This window comes from Loxodonta africana, chromosome 12 (assembly GCF_030014295.1).
Source record: "Loxodonta africana isolate mLoxAfr1 chromosome 12, mLoxAfr1.hap2, whole genome shotgun sequence".
NCBI lineage: Eukaryota > Metazoa > Chordata > Mammalia > Proboscidea > Elephantidae > Loxodonta > Loxodonta africana.
In genome coordinates this window covers 88,660,521-88,677,353 of record NC_087353.1, presented here as the reverse complement: position 1 = coordinate 88,677,353, position 16,833 = coordinate 88,660,521, and the positions used below count along the sequence as shown (strand labels likewise).

The 16,833-nt window shown below is 53.4% G+C and overlaps 2 protein-coding genes across 2 annotated transcripts; one reads left to right on the top strand and one right to left on the bottom strand.

The window, feature by feature from the left end:
• Window positions 1–1,922: 1,922 nt before the first annotated feature.
• VGF (VGF nerve growth factor inducible) lies at window positions 1,923–5,373 on the top strand. The gene is made up of 2 exons (XM_010596225.3): window positions 1,923–2,127; window positions 2,624–5,373. The coding sequence occupies exon 2, from the start codon at window positions 2,644–2,646 to the stop codon at window positions 4,498–4,500; it is 1,857 nt and encodes a 618-aa protein (XP_010594527.2). The 5' UTR covers window positions 1,923–2,127; window positions 2,624–2,643; the 3' UTR covers window positions 4,501–5,373.
• Window positions 5,374–6,333: 960 nt separating this feature from the next.
• Window positions 6,334–12,606, bottom strand: AP1S1 (adaptor related protein complex 1 subunit sigma 1). Its single transcript, XM_003416569.4, has 5 exons — window positions 12,503–12,606; window positions 10,295–10,473; window positions 9,572–9,680; window positions 8,393–8,530; window positions 6,334–7,106 (listed from the first exon to the last, which is right to left on the bottom strand). The coding sequence occupies exons 1-5, from the start codon at window positions 12,503–12,505 to the stop codon at window positions 7,059–7,061; spliced, it is 477 nt and encodes a 158-aa protein (XP_003416617.2). The 5' UTR covers window positions 12,506–12,606; the 3' UTR covers window positions 6,334–7,058.
• Window positions 12,607–16,833: the final 4,227 nt, after the last annotated feature.

The following is a 16,833-nucleotide window of genomic DNA, read 5'->3' as shown; positions in this document are numbered from 1 at the left end:
TTCCACCAGGCTCTCAGTCACCAGGCTGGGAAGGTGAAGGGGAGATGGGGAGGGGGGAGAAAGGAGAGCTGGGAGGGAGAAAGGGGGGGCCTGCAGAGTCATGTGTGGGGGTGTGAGGCACTGCCGCAGGGTCTCCTGCCCCCTCCTCTCCCTCCTTTCTTTGGCTTCACCACAGTCATCTTGGTTCTCAGATATTTTTCCCCTCCTTTAGCCTGTTCTCTCTACCTGTTTCAGATTGCTTCCTCCTCCCCTGCCCTCATCCTTCTCATTCCTCTCTCTCCTCTCCTCCCCACCTCTTTCCCCGCAGAGCTGATGGGCTTTCTTCTGGGAAAGTCCAGCCACTGATGGAAGCGAGAAGCCACTGCTGGCTTAGAGGGAAAGCACGTGAGAGAGAGAGAAGTGGATGAGATAGATAGGAAGAGATGGTGGGGGGGACCAAGTCTAAAGTGTCCCTGAGCCCCTGACAGCCTTGGGCTTCGTTTCCTGAGTCTCAGGGCGTTGGTGCCCTGTGTGTGCCCACAAGCACCCCTGTGTCCGCAATTCTTGTGTGCCTGGTGTGTGTCATTGTCACTCCCCCCTCCCTGCCCACGCCCCCGCACCGCTCTCTGTTTTCACCGCAGCCCCCTCCAGCCTCCTTCCCTCCCCTTCACTCCTGCAGTGGCTGCTCTCCTTGCTTACCTCTCCCCTCCTCTGCCCCCTCCCCATTTCCGTCCCCCCCACCCCCGCCCACGGCTGGTCTCCCTTCACCGGACCTGGCTCGCTGATGGATTCTCTTTGCGCAATCTGTGCGTCATCGCCCCCCGCCCCCCACCCCCGGAACCTCTAGCTGTCCAAGCCCCCAGCCCCAACCCCTCTGGCAGGAGATACGGACGAAGGGTCTGGTGGCAGAGAAGGACGATCTCTGACGTTGCAGCCCCCAACCCCCGTGTTCAAACCTTCCCTTTAAGCAGTGGGGAGAGCTGGAGTTGAGTCACTCCCCCCACCTGCGCAACCCCCTCCCCACCTGATCTGTTCTCGCCCTCCAAACGTCCTTCGGGGGGGGAAGCGGCGGGAGGGAAGGAAGCAGGAGGAGGGTGGGGAGAGGTGGGCTGAAAAAGGGGCACAGCGGGGGCGCGAACAGACGCGGCAGTCAGCCGGACAGAGGGACAGACACCTTTTTCTTCAGACACGCACCTGCAGTGAATAGACACGACTCAAAGGCACACAAATCCTCAGTCTTCCCCCCCTCCCCCGACTCAGACCCTTTCCGATGGGGATTACCAAAACCGCAAGATCCACCCATCCGCCCCGGCACCCCGCACCGCAGATCCGAGAACAGCACCCGCAGGCGCGCAGATCCATCCCTTCTCGGGTTTACGCCGTCCTTGGGCGTGTTCCCCAAGGACCACGCTGTTAGGAGTTAGGCAGCTGGGTCCCCTTCCGGGCTTTCGAGCCTTTATCTTCCCCCTCCCCAGTGAAGATCTCCGACTGATGCCCTGTCAGTCGCTGGGAGTGCCGGGTTCCTATTCTGCTCAGCGGTGCTGGCTCTGGAAGCTGCAAGTTGCTCTGTAACCCACCCTTCCCGCCTTCCAGGGCCTCTGCATCCACCCTTCCATTCATTCTCCCATTCATTCATTCATCCTTTTCTCCTCGTCCTTCCTTCATTCATTCATAGCCCCCTGCCCCGCCCGCCTCGGCATTTCATTCATTCATTCATTCATTCATTCATTTCCCCGGCGCTTGGCTAGCGCACGCCCCTCAAGCCGGGGGCCCCAACGCGCAGGCGCCGGCCTAAAAAGGAGCGCACTCTCCAATCGCTGGGGGCCCTCCCGCCTCACGGCGCCCGCCCGCTACCCCATGAATGAACATTGACGTCAGTGGGGCGGGGCGCGCCCACGTGACTCCGCGCGCTCCCCTTTATAAGGCAGCGTCGGCACGGGCGCTGTCCAGCGTGCTGAAGCCGGAGCTAGCGAGCCGTTCGGAGCCGCACGGACCCAGCTGAGCCCAGCCCACTGGACGTCAGACTTCGACCGTTGCTCCTACTCCATCCACCCACCGTCCGGAGCCAAGGCGGGCACGTCCCGATCTTCCCCTGTCCCTACCCCACCCCGAGCCTCCTCTCCATCTCCAGCGTCGTGACACCAGCTGGTAAATACTCCGCTGTCCGTCTGTCAAAACCTCGGCAACCGTGGGCATGAGGGAGGGTTCTCTCTCCTCCTGGATGGGGGTATTGAAACACAGCGGGGAGCCCCTGGTAAGGACTCCTGGTAAATGGGGAGTTGCCGTTTTTCTCCTGCTGAAGTCGCCCACGCACCATCCGGGGAGTCCTGTGGGGCGAGAGCAGAGATTTTTTTCCCCTTGCTGCTAAGTACGTGGGCGCTGGCAGTGAGATGGTTCAGGGAAGGGGGCGAGGAAGAATTCAGAGAGCGAGGGATACGGGCGTTCCTTTCCCATTTACACGACTCTGGAGGTCTGCACAAACTCTTTCTCCTTTGCTTCTGAACGTTCCTCTTCTGGGTAAGGTTGGGGCCAGGAGGGAAGCCCTGGATTTCCCGATTAAAGATGGGGGAAGGGAATGTAGAATTAGAAAGCAGGGAATTCTTACAGAAATCCCCTCTTTCTTTGGCCTTATCCCTTTTTACAGTGTTCGGCAGCCGCTTGGTCATGAAATCTCCCCAGTTGCTGGCTTCTGCCCTCTTCTGCTTCCTTCTATTGATTCAGGGACTGGGGGCAGCGCCCCCGGGGCGCCCTGAGGCACAGTCACCTCCTTTCAGCTCTGACCATAAAGAGTCGGTAGCTGGGGACGCAGTGCCCGGGTTAAAGGATGGCAGCATCCCAGAGGTTCGAGCTGCTCGGAATTCCGAGACGCAGGACCAGGGAGAGCTTTTCCAGGGCGTGGATCCCCGGGCGCTGGCCGCGGTGCTGCTGCAGGCACTCGACCGTCCGGCCTCGCCCCCGGCACCGGGCGGCTCCCAGCAGGGGCCAGGGGAAGAAGCAGCAGAAGCTCTGGTGACTGAAACCGTGCGCAGCCAGACCCACAGCCTCCCGGCTCCAGAGACCCAAGCGCCCCCGGTCCCGCCTCGCCCCCAGCCTCAGGAGGAGAGTCGTCCCGAGGTGGGCTACCCTTCCGAGGAGCTCGAGGCGCTAGCGTCCCTACTCCAGGAACTGCGAGATTTCAGTCCGAGCAACACCAAGCGCCAGCAAGAGACGGCGGCAGCAGAGACGGAAACCCGCACGCACACGCTGACCCGAGTCAACCTGGAGAGCCCCGGGCCGGAGCGCGTGTGGCGCGCTTCCTGGGGAGAGTTCCAGGCGCGCGTCCCTGAGCGCGCGCCCCTGCCGCCCCCGGCCCCCCCGCAATTTCAGGCGCGTGTGCCCGACAGTGGGTCCCCGTCCGAAAGCCACCAGTTCGGAGAAGGGGTGCCTTCTCTCAAAACACACCCGGACGAGGCATTGGCACCCCTGTCTAAGGCGTACCAAGGCCTGGGAGCCCCCTTTCCCAAGGCGCGCCGGCCAGAGAGCTCGCTTCTGGCCGGCTCTGAGGCGGGAGAGCGCCTTTTACAGCAAGGGCTGGCGCAGGTAGTGGCCGGGCGGCGGCAGGCGGAGGCCACGCGGCAGGCCGCGGCGCAGGAGGAGCGGCTGGCAGACCTCGCCTCCGACTTACTGCTCCAGTATTTGCTGCAGGGCGGGGCCAGGCAGCGCGGCCTTGGGGGTCGGGGGCTGCAGGAGGAGGAGGAGGAGCAACAGAGCCAGAGGGAGGAGGAGGAAGCGGAGCAGGAAAGGCACGGTGGGGAGGAGAGGGAGGAGGAAGAGGATGAGGAGGCGGCGGAGGCGGAGGCAGAGGCGGAGGAGGCAGAGAGGGCGCGGCAGAACGCGCTACTGTTCGCAGAGGAGGAGGACGGTGAAGCCGGAGCCGAGGACAAGCGCTCCCAGGAGGAGACGCCGGGCCACCGGCGGAAGGGGGCTGAAGGGGCAGAGGAGGGCGGGGAGGAGGACGACGACGACGAAGAGATGGATCCGCAGACTATTGATAGCCTCATTGAGCTGTCCACTAAACTACACCTGCCAGCCGACGACGTGGTCAGCATCATCGAGGAGGTGGAAGAGAAGCGGAAGCGGAAGAAGAACGCCCCTCCAGAGCCTGTGCCGCCCCCCCGTGCTGCGCCCGCCCCCACTCACGTCCGCTCCCCGCAGCCCCCGCCCCCTGTCCCCGCGCCCGCTCAAGACGAGCTGCCCGACTGGAACGAGGTGCTCCCGCCCTGGGATCGGGAGGAGGACGAGGTGTTTTCCCCGGGCCCCTATCACCCTTTTCCCAACTACATCCGGCCGCGGACACTGCAGCCACCAGCCGCCTCGCGCCGCCGCCACTATCACCACGCCCTGCCGCCTCCGCGCCACTATCCGGGCCTGGAGGCCCAGGCTCGGCGCGCTCAAGAGGAGGCGGAGGCGGAGGAGCGCCGGCTGCAGGAGCAGGAGGAGCTGGAGAATTACATTGAGCACGTGCTGCTCCGGCGCCCGTGACCCGCCCCGGCCCCGCGGGCCCCCGGCCCGCGCGCCGCAGTTCCCCCTCCGTGTCGCTCCTCTCACTTCTCGATGTTTGCATGCGCCCCGGCCCCGCCCCTCGGCCGCCTCCCGGCCCCGCTCTCGCCCTTCCTCCTTGGCCTGCGGGCCGAGCCCCGCCCCAGGGCTGTGCCAAGACCTGTCATACCTCTTGGATCCGAAGCCCCATCTCCCAAACTCACTCGTGGTGACCTGGGGCCAGCCCAAGCGGGCGGGCAGGTGGTTTGTGTGAATCTCCTCCCCAGGGGGCCCCGGTCCTCACCTCGTCCCGTCAGGGACTTCCCCGTCCGAAACCGGAAAAAGCAGTTCCAGTTAGTTGTGTGAAGCAGTGTGTCTGTCTCCTTCCTTTGGGCCTCCCACGAACCTCCCCACCCTCTCCAGATCGCTGTGAATTTACCCCTTCTTTTCCTTCTCTGTTGTAAATACCCCTCACGGAGGAAATAGTTTTGCTAAGAAATAAAAGTGACTATTTTATTAGGACTTTGTTCTCGGTTATTCACCCGTCCCCTTGGGCCTGCGGGGTCCTTCACAAGGGGCGGTGAAGGAAGCGCCAACCATGACACCCGTATCCTGCCTCCTACCCCCAACCAAATCAGAGTTCAGGGGTGGATTCACTTTATCCGGTATTTAGGGGGAGCATACAGCTCACCGAAACCCTGATGGCATAGTGGTTAAGTGCTACGGCTGCTAACCAAAGGGTCAGCAGTTCGAATCCGCCAGGCGTTCCTTGGAAACTCTCTATGGGGCAGTTCTACCCTGTCCTATAGGGTTGCTGAGTCGGAATTGACTCGACAGCACTAGGTTTGATTTTTTTTTTTTTTTTTATACAGCTCACACACATCCAGAAACCCTAAATTCCACTTCCAGCTGAAGGAGGGAGAGAGTTAAAAAGACACCTTTCCCCAGGGCTTGGCAAAGACATGCAGAGCCACCAGGTTGGCTCTTCATTCTATGACTCTTGAACCACTTGAGCATGTCGGGGTAACTTCCCCACTGCCTCTGGTCCACCTCACCTCCCCTCTCCTTTCACTAATCCCTAAATTCCTTGGTACTATATTTTTGACAGGGAAACCCTCATGGCCTAGCGGTTAAGAGTTATGGCTGCTAACCAAAAGGTCGGCAGTTCAAATCCACCAGGTGCTCCTTGGAAACTCTGTGGGACAATTCTATTCTGTCCTGTGGGGTCACTATGAGTCAGAATTGACTCAACCCCAAGAGGTTTGGTTTTTTGGTATGTATTTCACAAGAAATATGGAGAGGAGGGGTTGGCAGTCAAACATCCTGGTTTTAGCCCCTTCTCAACACTTTCCCAACCTTGGGGGTGAGCTATATCCTTGAACTACTGATTCCCCTCCCCACATCTAAACCTGGGTAAATGAAATCCTCCATAACGAAACACCCAAGGCATGAAGCCACTTCCTGAGGAATTGCTCCTTCCCAGTGAAGGTAGTTCAGGGAGCTGGAGGCAGGGTGGCTGGAGAAGCATTGAGCACACAAATCTGTTTGGGGAAGGGTTACCAGATAAAATACATGACACCTGGTTAAGTATGAATTTCAGATAAACAACTAATAAGGTTTTAATATAAGTGTGTTCCAAATATTGCAAGGGACACACTTAAACTAAGAAAAGTATTCATCGTTCATCTGAAATTCAAATTTAACTGGGTGTCTTTTTTTTTTTTTTCTTTAACTAAATTTGGCAATCCTTTTGGGGAAAGAGGTGAATAGGCAATGTTGGGTCCTGGCTGATCCCAGCAGTCCTGCCTTCCTCCACAGAGTCCAAGGAAGGCAAAGTCCAGAAATGTTTTTCCTTTTATTTCAGAAGAAATAAGGTCAGACACTTCCCCCAGCCTACCCCCTTAGCTCCTGCCTCACCCAGAACATGGTGGGAGGAGGGACAGGGCCCAGTCTCCCACAAAGTTCTCCCTTCCTCCAACTCTTCCTTCTCTCAAGGTGGCAAGGTTAGAAAAAAATTAACTCTGTTGTTCCTCCACTGGCCCTGGACCCGGTCCCACTACAGCCACACAGAGATGAGGCAGATGAGGGCAAGGGCTTCCCTCTCCCTACTCAGCAGCCTCAGACCCAGGCAGAGAAGCTTGCTGGCTGGCTGGCTGGGGGAAAAGGGTAGAGGTAGGGTACGGGGGCAGGGGAAAGAAAAGAACCCTGAAAACCATTTCCCTTTAACCTGACGTATTTATATATTTACAGTTACAAGGGAGGAGAGGAAGTCTGGAGAAGTTCTTCAAAGGCAGGAAATAAAATCCAAAGAGCACCCCCATCTCGATCACATTTTCCTACCTCCTAGCTCCTTCAGCCTTGGGTGGGAAAAGGGAAAACAGGAGGTAGGGGGCAGAAGGAGGGAATGTTTGAGGGTCCGGAGCCTGCAGCTCACTCCAGAAGAAGGCGAGGCAGCAGAGGGGCGGCTGGGTCCCACCAAGAAAAGGGCCTGGAGAGACGATGAGAAGCAGCCGCTCTCGCCCTGCCTCTCCACCAGCCCCACGTCGAGTCACACACCGGGGCTACGCCAGACCCATCTCCTCTAGCACACTGCGCGGTGACTCGTCCTCCTAAGGCAGAGACAGACACGGTGACGCAGAGACACCAGGAGAGGCAGACAGGGAGGAAGAGAGAGGGGGTAGCCAAGACAACGGCAATCATGAGGAAGGAGTCAGAGTTAGGAAGCAGAGGAGACACAGGGCAGGGAAAAGAAAAGCCAATGTGAGCCTGTGAACCAAGTCTGGATCAGCTGGGAGCCCTTGAGGGGAGCTTGTTGGCCTCCCAGGACCACCCCCCAGAGCCAACAATGGCAGGGCAGGGGCCAGGAGTCAGACCACCACCACCCAAAGAACCCAAAGCCAGGAGCTTGGTGAGCAGGGGCTCAGCCTGAGTACCTGAGGGAGGGCAACAGGGGGGCGAAGCTGGGACTGCTTTCTGGGAAATGGAAGGTGGCACATGGTTGGGTCCCCCCTTTTCAGAGTGTGGGGGTAGGGTAAGAGGTTGGCTTCAGGTCCCCGAGGGAAGGTGAACCAGGCTGTAGAGGGATGAGTCATTAGGGTTTGAGAAGAGCACTAATAACAGGGGTGGGCATGTATGCCAGGGCATGTGTGTACGTGTGCGTGTGTGAGAGAGAAAAAGGGGAGAGAGACAGAGACAGAAATGGGGAAGCTGGACCAGTGAGGTGGCAAGTTCAGCTCTGCCTTTCCTCCTGCAGAGAGGCGGCCCCCCTCCCCCACCCCAGCTCTCCCCCTCCTCACAGCCAGCTCAGGCTGACTTGCTTGTCACTGCAGATTCCGGTGACTCATCTCCCTGCACCAAGTCTCAGCCGTGGCAAGCAGAGAGGGGGCAGGCAGTAATGGGGTGTGGGCGAGTGGGGGGCAGAGAGCAGAGAGAACCAGCAGAGCGGGCAGCCTCTACTCCAGCCCCCAAATCCCCACAGCCTTTTGCTCCTAAGAAGCAGAAGCTGTTGAATATGTGTGTGGTAAAAAAAAAAAAAAAAAAAATTGGGGAAGAAACCAGGGAATAAAAGAGCTATCTACCATGTATGTGTTCCCTTCTCCAATTTTCTGAGCAACTCTTGAGACCAAAAGAAGTATGGAACAAAAAAGATTTGCCTGGGACAAGGCACCCGGGTCTTGGGAGAATGACAGAACCTGGACTGAGAGGAGAAATGGCACAGGTGGGTTGTCTACCACCCCTGCTTCCCAACCCCTATGGTCAGGGCTTAAGTAGAGGGAAGGGGGAAGGTGCCACAAGGACGAAGGCCACCCTGGTAGTGGCAGCGGGAAGGGGGCAGCCATCACCAGTAGGCAGAGTGTCGGTGCTCTTCCTCCTCCTCACTGTCCCTGGTCCCTACCTCCTGCAGCAGGTCTGCCTGCTCGATAGCCTTCAGTACACTCTTCTTGGAGGTGTCTTGGACATCTCCTCCCATCAAAAACTCATCCAAGATAAAGTAGGCCTTCTCAAAGTTGAAGATGATGTCCAGCTCGCACACCTGAGGAGGAGGAGGAAGACAAGGTTGAGTGACAAGATGTGTGCCCACCCCTACCTCTACCCCAGCCCTCCACTTCTTTTCTTATGACCACTCTTGGGTTCTTGCCCCAGGTCCTAGTCCTCCCAACCCCAGTCCTTAGTAGTTGGTGCTGCTTTTTCTTCTCCTTCGCTTGCCTCTTTCTCCATGATCATGAAATACCAGTTGCCCTAGTCTACCCTCATCTGTGGTTCCTATTGCCTTTCCCAGCCAAAACTGCAATATTGTTCCCACCAGAAGAAGAGGAGATTCTGGACAATTGGGTGGAAGACTTGAGTTCCAGGCAGGGCTGTGCCATTATCCAGCTAGCGGTATATGTCACTTAATGTCTCTGAATCTCAGTTTTCTCATGCAAAAATAGAGATAACAACATCTACTCATAAGACGGAGGAAAGAGCAAACAAGAGAACGACATAAAAGCACTTCATAAATTGTTAAGTGGAGTACAAATTATGGAGTTATTACTATTCCCCATCTATGATTTGAGCCGTCTGTTGATGCCTAAGTTACACCCTAAAACAAAAAACCAGTGCCATCGAGTTGATTCCGACTCATAGCGACCCTATGGGACAGAGTAGAACTGCCCCATAGAGTTTCCAAGGAAAGCCTTTACGCCCTAGATCTGTTAATTCAGAATCTTGGGGTGGGACCTGGGCATCAATATTTTCAAAAAGCTCTCCAGAAGATTCCAACATGTAGTCAAGGTCAGAAACCACTGATAAAAAGTTGAACATAGCCTCTGGCCTTGTGTGAGTAGTCTGAGCTGAGCTGTATGTGGAGATTAAGTGACAGATTCTGGTCCAAACCTCCCCCCCACCCCTTCCCTGCGACTGATTAAGGTACATGGCTAATAGGCTTAAGGCTTAAAAAGGGAGATTAATTATTGTGCTCACTGCTCCAACTTCACCTCTCTCAAGTCTTCCAGGGCAGAAGCTAGAAGGGCCCTGGCATTTGGTAGCAAGGGGAGATTGTTGGGTAAGGAAACAGGTGAGTGGAGTGACTTACGCTGCCAAAGTATTTGTCCAGGAGTTCCACGTATCGGTGGATCAGCTCCAGCGTGATGAGCTCGTTGTCCTGGCCCTCGATGGCGCAGCAGAAGTAGAGGCTGGCATATCTGGAGAGAGGGGTACATGAGGCATAGCTGCTGAATTGAAGGCTGCTTCAGGACCCTTTTTTGGGTTCAGGACCCAGGCACTCTGAGCTTAAACCCCCTGTTTCTCCTCATTCCCAGCCCAGTCTGTGCCTCCACTAGACACAGACAGGGTAACTCACTCTGCCTCCTGGTGCTCTCTCACACACATACGCAAAGACACACACTTTTTCTTTCTTGCCCTCTGACCTGTTGTTTGACTCAGCAAAAAATTAGCCAACTAATTCACCTGCTTAAAGAAGGAACTGGATAAGGTACATGTGTCTGCGTGTGTTGGGAAAGTGGGGCAGGATCTATGACTGTTGAGACTACAAGGGATACACACAGTGGACCAAATGGAGCCTCTAGGGACAGAGGTATGTGCTTGACCAAAATCAAGTGGAGAACAAGAGTTTCTTCAAGAGGAGTTTGGCAGGAAGGAAAGCTGGGGTTAATCAGTGACTTCCAGATATGTTCTTAGCTCCCAGTTCTCGCTGACATAAGGGGCCCTTTGTTTACCAGTATCCCCTCTCTTTAACCCATTGCCAAACTCTAATCGAACAGGATCCAGGCAGTTTTGACAGTAGGTGATGTGTCACCTCTTATAGACGACTTTGAGGTCCCTCCACTCCAGGAAGCTGCACATCTTGGGCTTTCGAGCCAGCACAACCTGCATAAGCTCCCGAACCATCTTCTTTCGCTCCTTGTCAGATGTGGCCAGGTACCATTTTTGCAGCCGCAGCTTCCCCTGCCGGCTGAACAGCAGCATAAATCGCATCTGGGGGGGGGGGGGTAGGGGGAGCAGAGCTGAGGGTCAGAGGTTTGCTCCTCTGAGCTTCTTCCCTCCACAAACACACAGTCCCAAACTCATCCCGTCTAACTCTTCTCCACTCCAGCTCCTGCTTTCTTAAAAATTCCAGCCCTTTGCTGTCAATGCTGGGTATTCACACGTGGTACCTGTCCTTCTGGGGGAAGTCAGAGCTTCTCAGCCTGTCATTTGGGCTCAAGTCCAGACCCTACGAGTTGGGTATGGTGTTGGGTAAATTCCTTTATGACTCTGGGCCTCTATTTCCTTATCTGTAAGATGGAGATCATAAAGTGCCCACCTTACAGAATTTTTAGGAAGGATTAAATGAGTGGGTATTAGCGACAGTGCATGGCACATGGTAAGCATTGTAATGTGTTAAGTACTATAATTATTATCTCCTGACCTCCTGTTTCCTAAAGATAAGTAAAATGCCCAGCATCATGACAAGAAGCCCCTAAAGAGATGCTAAAGAGATGGTTGGTCTCTTCCAAGTTCTTTCTGTCCATCACCACCATGAAATTGGATATTTTGCCCCTCAACAAGCTACCTCGACTCTCCACCCCATCCTAACCATGAGTCCTCCCTGATGTCCCAAACACCCTGCCCTCTGGTGCCAGTCCTATCCTTCTCCTGGCACATAGTATTGGGATCCCAAATTCCACCCTCTTCTCTCTGCAGTCATCCAGATATTTGGCCTCTGATTTCTTAGCATCTCTGCCTTTTAGGGCTGTCTTCTGCTAAGCGCCCACTTCTCAGACCCCGGATGACTAACCTCTCTTTGGGTCCCTGAGTGAGGACACAGCTACCTGGGAACGTTTGTGGCGCACAGAGCAAGCTGGGTGGACTGCGGAGGAGAGCAGAGCCCTCACTACCAGTGCACCTCCAGCTTCCTAGCTCCAGATTCATCTCCTCCTCCCAGCAGCTCTCCTCTCTGTGGACAATACCAGGTCTGGAATCCCTGGGTGTATGGCACCAAACCAAACGAAACCCACTGCCGTTGAGTTGATTCCGACTCAGAGCGACCCTGATAGGACAGAGTAGAACTGCCCCATAGGGTTTCCAAGGCTGTAAATCTTCACCGAAGCAGACTGCCACATTTTTCTCCCACGGAGCAGCTGGTGGGTTCGAACCGCCGACCTTTCGGTTAGCAGCGGAGCACTTAACCACTGAGCGACCAGGGCTCCTTAGCGTATGGCACAGTGGGCTAGAAATCTGAATTCAAGGCCAGGCGAGAACTAGGCTTTTCGGGGGTAGGGAAGAGGAAGTACTGTTACTGTGGCAGGAGGAGAAGAGAGGGGCGCCAGGGAGCGGGGCGCGTCTATGATGGGGGCGGTGGGGCGAGCAGGAAGACGGAAGGCCTGGGTTCCGGAAAGAGAATGGGAAGGGGGGCGGAGAGCGAAAAGCAGCGGCGCCCAGGAGCTCAGAGCCTGGGTCCCTGAGAGCCAAAGCTCCAGCCCCCTTCGCTTCCCCGCCTCACCGCTGCCCCCAGGCGAGCATGGCGATACAGCGAGGCAGGACGTCCCCTCCTCGGACCCGGAAACTCTCCCTCCCACACCCGCTCTCCCCCACCGGCCGCCGCTCCTCTCTGGGCTGCTCGAGAACAGAGGGTCTTGACGACCGGCGGCCCCCAGTCCCTTCCTCCCTCCCTCCACGAGCAGACCCCCGCGCCCCTGTACATCGGGCGACTTCCCGGCGGCAGGGGTCGGGACCCCTCGGACCGAGACCCGGCCACTCCTGGCTCAGTCCGGTCTCGCCGGTGCCGCCGTCCCCACATCAGCCCCCTCTCGCCCAGCAAATGCGCCTCCTCCCCACTCCTCTCGAATGCCATTCCCAGGAATTCCTTCGGAGGCCGCCTCGCCCACCCGCCCAGATACAGGAGGGTCTCTGAGGACGACAGTGAAGAAAGAACGACTCGCACAGAGGGCGGCCCCCAAGGACCCCCTCAGGTGCAGCCCACGCCCCTCAGTTCCCCCCTCCCCTCCCTTTTCGCACAGCCTACCATCCTGCAGCCTCCGGCTCGGCGCGTCCCTCTTCGGCCACCGTAGGCGCCAGCTCTATTCCCGTCTTATCCTTTCTTCTTCTTCCCTCCCTCTCGGCTGAAGCCCCGCCTTGTCCCGCCCAAGTTCGGAGGCCCGGCGCGTTGCCTACTGCGCAGGCGCCAACGCTACGGGGCGCGCGGGAGGGGCTGGAGGCGGACAAGCGGGAGCCATGGCAACCAGGTCCTTGACTTCAGCTTTGAGTAGCTCTGTCGTCATGGTAACAAGGCTGTCTTGTAGGTTGGTTAGAGGATGTGGGAGGAAGACAATGAGTCCTCGCGCTATAGAACCTTGGGGGAAAAAGGCGGGAAAAGGCGTGAGAAATGTATGGGACGACCATTGGCATTTGTGAGGAAGCAAGGAGAACTAATGGAAGGAACGTGGGCAATTGAGACTGAGCAGGGTGGGAACTAGATGTAGGGGGAGAGGAATGATCAGGGAGGCAGGAAGACAAAGATAAAGCTCAAAATTAGTATCCACTGAGAACCTGCTAGGTGCAACATTCTCTTCAAGTAAGAGAAGTGTGAGGAAATGAGGGGAATGATAAAAGAGAAAAGGTGAGGCTCATATTAAAAGAGATATAAGGAAGAGAGAGAAACATGAAGGGAAATTAAGGCTCAAGGGGGAGAATAAAGGGAACCTTAATAAAAAAAATTTTTTAAAAAAAGATTAGCATGTATCAAAACTAAAAAGGGACAGACGTAACCAGACATATGTGTAAAGATGAGTAGGGTGCAAATTGTAAGATGAGTTTTTTAACTGAGGATGTGTGTGTATATGTGAGTGTGCACACCTGTGCATGTCTGTGTGTGTGTGTTTATGTGGTGATGAAAAGGGGTGGCTCTGTAAGGATAGCATCACTGCTTTCTGTCAGTTTGTTGGAATTGCAGTGGCTTGTGCATTGCTGTGATGTTGGAAGCTGTGCCACTGGTGTTTCACATACCACCAGGCTTGTCCCTGGTGGAGGTTTCAACAGAACTTCCAGACTGAGACACACTAGGAAGAAAGACCTGGCAATCTACTTCTGAAAATTAGCCAATGAAAACCTTGTGGAGCACAACAGATCATTATCTGACTCGCTTGCTTTGGACACATTATTGGGAGGGGCCAATTGCTTCAGGAGGACATCATGGTGTGTGAGGTGGCGGGCCAGCAAGGGTGAGGGAGACAGTGGGTGAGATGGATTGGCAAAATGGCCACAATGATGGGCTTGAACATGATGGCAATTATGAGGATGATGAAGGACCAGGCAGCATTTTGTTCAGTTGTACGTGAGGTTGCCATGAGTTTGGGTCAACTCAACAGCAGCTATCTATCTTAAGCCTAGGAGAACATTTTAAATTTTGTCATGCTGAAAAATTAATGGGTATTTCTAGATAATTCTTGGCAACAGATGATACTATTATGTTTTAGTAGCAGTTGAAGTAATTGTGGGTAAAGCCTTACATGTCTCCACTTAATTTTTTAATTTTTTTTTTCTGGTTCTTTGTTATGGCGGTTCTGCTCTAGCGACAATGGGGTGGGGCTAATTCATCTGGGATGGAGTCTTGTCTCTCACCCTTATTAGATGTATAGCCTCAGGTGAGCCATTTAATCTGTATCCCTCCATCTCTCATTTTAAGAATGAGGGTAGCAATGCCTATCTTACAAGGTTGCTCTTACGATTAGAGATAATATATAGAAAGTTTTTTTTTATCTAGCATATTGTAAACTTGATAATGGTAGCTATTATCATTATTTCCCATTCCCACCTTGTTATGGATTGAATTGTGTCCCCCCAAAATATGTGTTGTGATTCTAACCCCTATACCTGCGGTTATAATCCCATTTGGGAATGGGTTTTCTTTGTTATGTTAATGAGACAGTGTTAGTGTAGGGTGTGTCTTAAATCAATCTCTTTTGAGATATAAAAGAAATTAAACAAGCAAGCAAGCAGAGCTGGGGGAAGATAGATACCACACCACAGGGAGATCTCCAAGGAACCAAAGAACAAGGACCTTCCCCCAGAACCAACAGAGAGAGAAAGCCTTCCTGTAGAGCTGCTGCCCTGAATTTGGACTTCTAGCCTCCTAAATTGTGAGAAAATAAATTTCTGTTTGTTAAAGTCACCCACTTTTGGTATTTCTGTTATAGCAGGAATAGATAAGTAAGACACTCCTCTTTCTTTTGTGTTTTCTTCTTCCTTTCTTTTTCATTTCCCTTTCTCCTCTGCTGATGCGTTAGGCTTGCCAATGGCATAGATGTTGGCTGAAGTATCTTGGTGTTATTTATTAGGTCAAAAGTAACATTAATAAAACAAGTTGTAAGAGTTAGAAAGGGTAGATCGTTATGTGTAAGCAGGACAGAAGGCAAAACAAATAAAAAGAAATGTGCTCACGGGAGAGGGGAGGAGGTTGCAAATAAGGAAGTAAGGAGAAATGAGGTAAAGACAAAGTGGAGAGCTAGGCAACAGCTTGTGCAAATTTGGAAGCTCTAGAGATGTAAACTCCTACATTCCTTAGAAAGCTAACGCTTTCTAGAGTTCCTCATTTTAATGTGGTATGCCTAGCTGCAGAAAAGACTCATGGGAAATTGTTAGAAACAAGGGCTTTGCTTACGTAGAATCATAGAATCCAAGCGGGTGAAACTAGTTAGAAGATGACGACTAGGTTTGTTCATTGTTAGTACGCGATGATTGTAGGGGATCTGTAAGTTAGTAGATTCAATACCTTTTGTGGATCCAATAGCTTTTGTCTGCAGATGAGTTCAAACTTGACGCAGTAAGCAGTTGGGAGTCATTACAGTCACCTGAGCTGGGGAATAACTTGGCAAAGACACTTTTAGGAAAATCAGTCTTACAGTAATATGTGGGACAATTTGAAAGGACAAATGGAAGGCTGGAAGACCGTATAGGAGCAGTTTTGGTAATCCAGGCGTGAGAGGAAATGGAAGGATAAATTAGAGAGACACTTGCAGTGGGCCAGTCAACAGAAGTTGATAACTCATCTAAATAGAGAAGAAGGGAGAAGAATCAGAGATGAGCCTGGAGGATTAGTGGTGCCATTTTTATGAACGGAAAAATATGGGAGAGGTGAGATTGTCCTTTATAGGTGGGAATGGAATTTGTATTGTCTCCCCATGACCATGCTGACACTTCCACATGCCTTCCCTCATCTGGTTATAAGGTGGTTCCTGTGGTGGCTGGAAGGTGGCCCAGATGGCCTCTGAAGCCCTTCCATCTTTATGAGTCTATGATCTGTGTTTCTCTCTCCTGTGATGTTCTCTGCACCTATGTTTGGTCCATTCTTTCATAGTTCCCTGATGAACTCATTTGCAGTGATCTTTGTTTGTTTGTTTTAACTCATACCTTCCTATATACTGTTCCTTTCAGTACTGAGCATTTGAATACTTTCTGTGGTAGATGTTTGTCATTCTTTTTCATCTCCTAGATTCTAAACCTTTTTTAGATTCTAAAAACCCTGTTTCTAGAGTTTGGAAATCCCCACTTTATGAGTCCAGAGGGAGATAGAACAACCTCCCACTGTAGCATCTGAAAATTTCAGATACTCACTTTCACAGCCTTCTTTGCAGCCACAGCATGGGCGTGTCTGCTGGGCTCTGCCCATCTGTCCATCTCCCAGACTTTGGCCCAGGAGAGAATGAGGTGGGGATGGGGCAATTGACAGGAGAGTGACAGAGGGTCGGAGGATCAAGTTCCTAGGACAGCAGTGGAGTGGTGCCAGTAGCCGTGTCCTGTGTCTAGTGAGGTGTAGGGATGAAGACGAAGGTATGATTTGGGGCACTGTTCCTTGTGTGAGACCTCCAACCTGGTACTCTGGCCCTCCTGGCATTTCCATGAGCTACCCGATTTCTTTTTTTGCTGGAAAAAAAAAGGAAATCATTTCCTTTTTCGCTAGTTTTCCAGAGCTGGTTCTGTTGCTTGTAACTGAGAACCCTGACTGGTTAACTTCATTATCATGCCATGATGTCCATTGATTGCATATGTGAGTATGCCTTGTCTCTTTGACTAGATTGTAAGCTTCTTGTGGGTGGAGTCATGTACATCTTTAGTTTCTTTTATAGCACTCAGCATAGTGCTTGTTGATTGGCTTCCATTATGATCTATTTAGATGTTATTAAATTGTCTTAGTTATCTAGTGCTGCTGTAACAGAAATACCACAAATGGGTGGCTTTAACAAATAGAAATTCATTTTCGCACAGTTTAGGAGGCTACAAGTTCAAGTCCAGGGCGCCGGCTTTAGGGGAAGGCTTTCTTTCTCTGTCCACTCTGCAGGAAGGCCCTTGTCTCTTTAA

Bases quoted from the DNA above. Each gene is read 5' to 3' on its own strand.
- VGF (XM_010596225.3), top strand. From the start codon at position 2,644: ATGAAATCTCCCCAGTTGCTGGCTTCTGCCCTCTTCTGCTTCCTTCTA.
- AP1S1 (XM_003416569.4), bottom strand. The intron at 9,681-10,294 runs GTGACACATCAC...CCCTCTCTCCAG, and splicing joins CTCAAAGTCGTCTATAAGAG to ATATGCCAGCCTCTACTTCT. The intron at 7,107-8,392 runs GTAGGGACCAGG...TCTCTGCCTTAG, and splicing joins AGGCAGACCTGCTGCAGGAG to GAGGACGAGTCACCGCGCAG.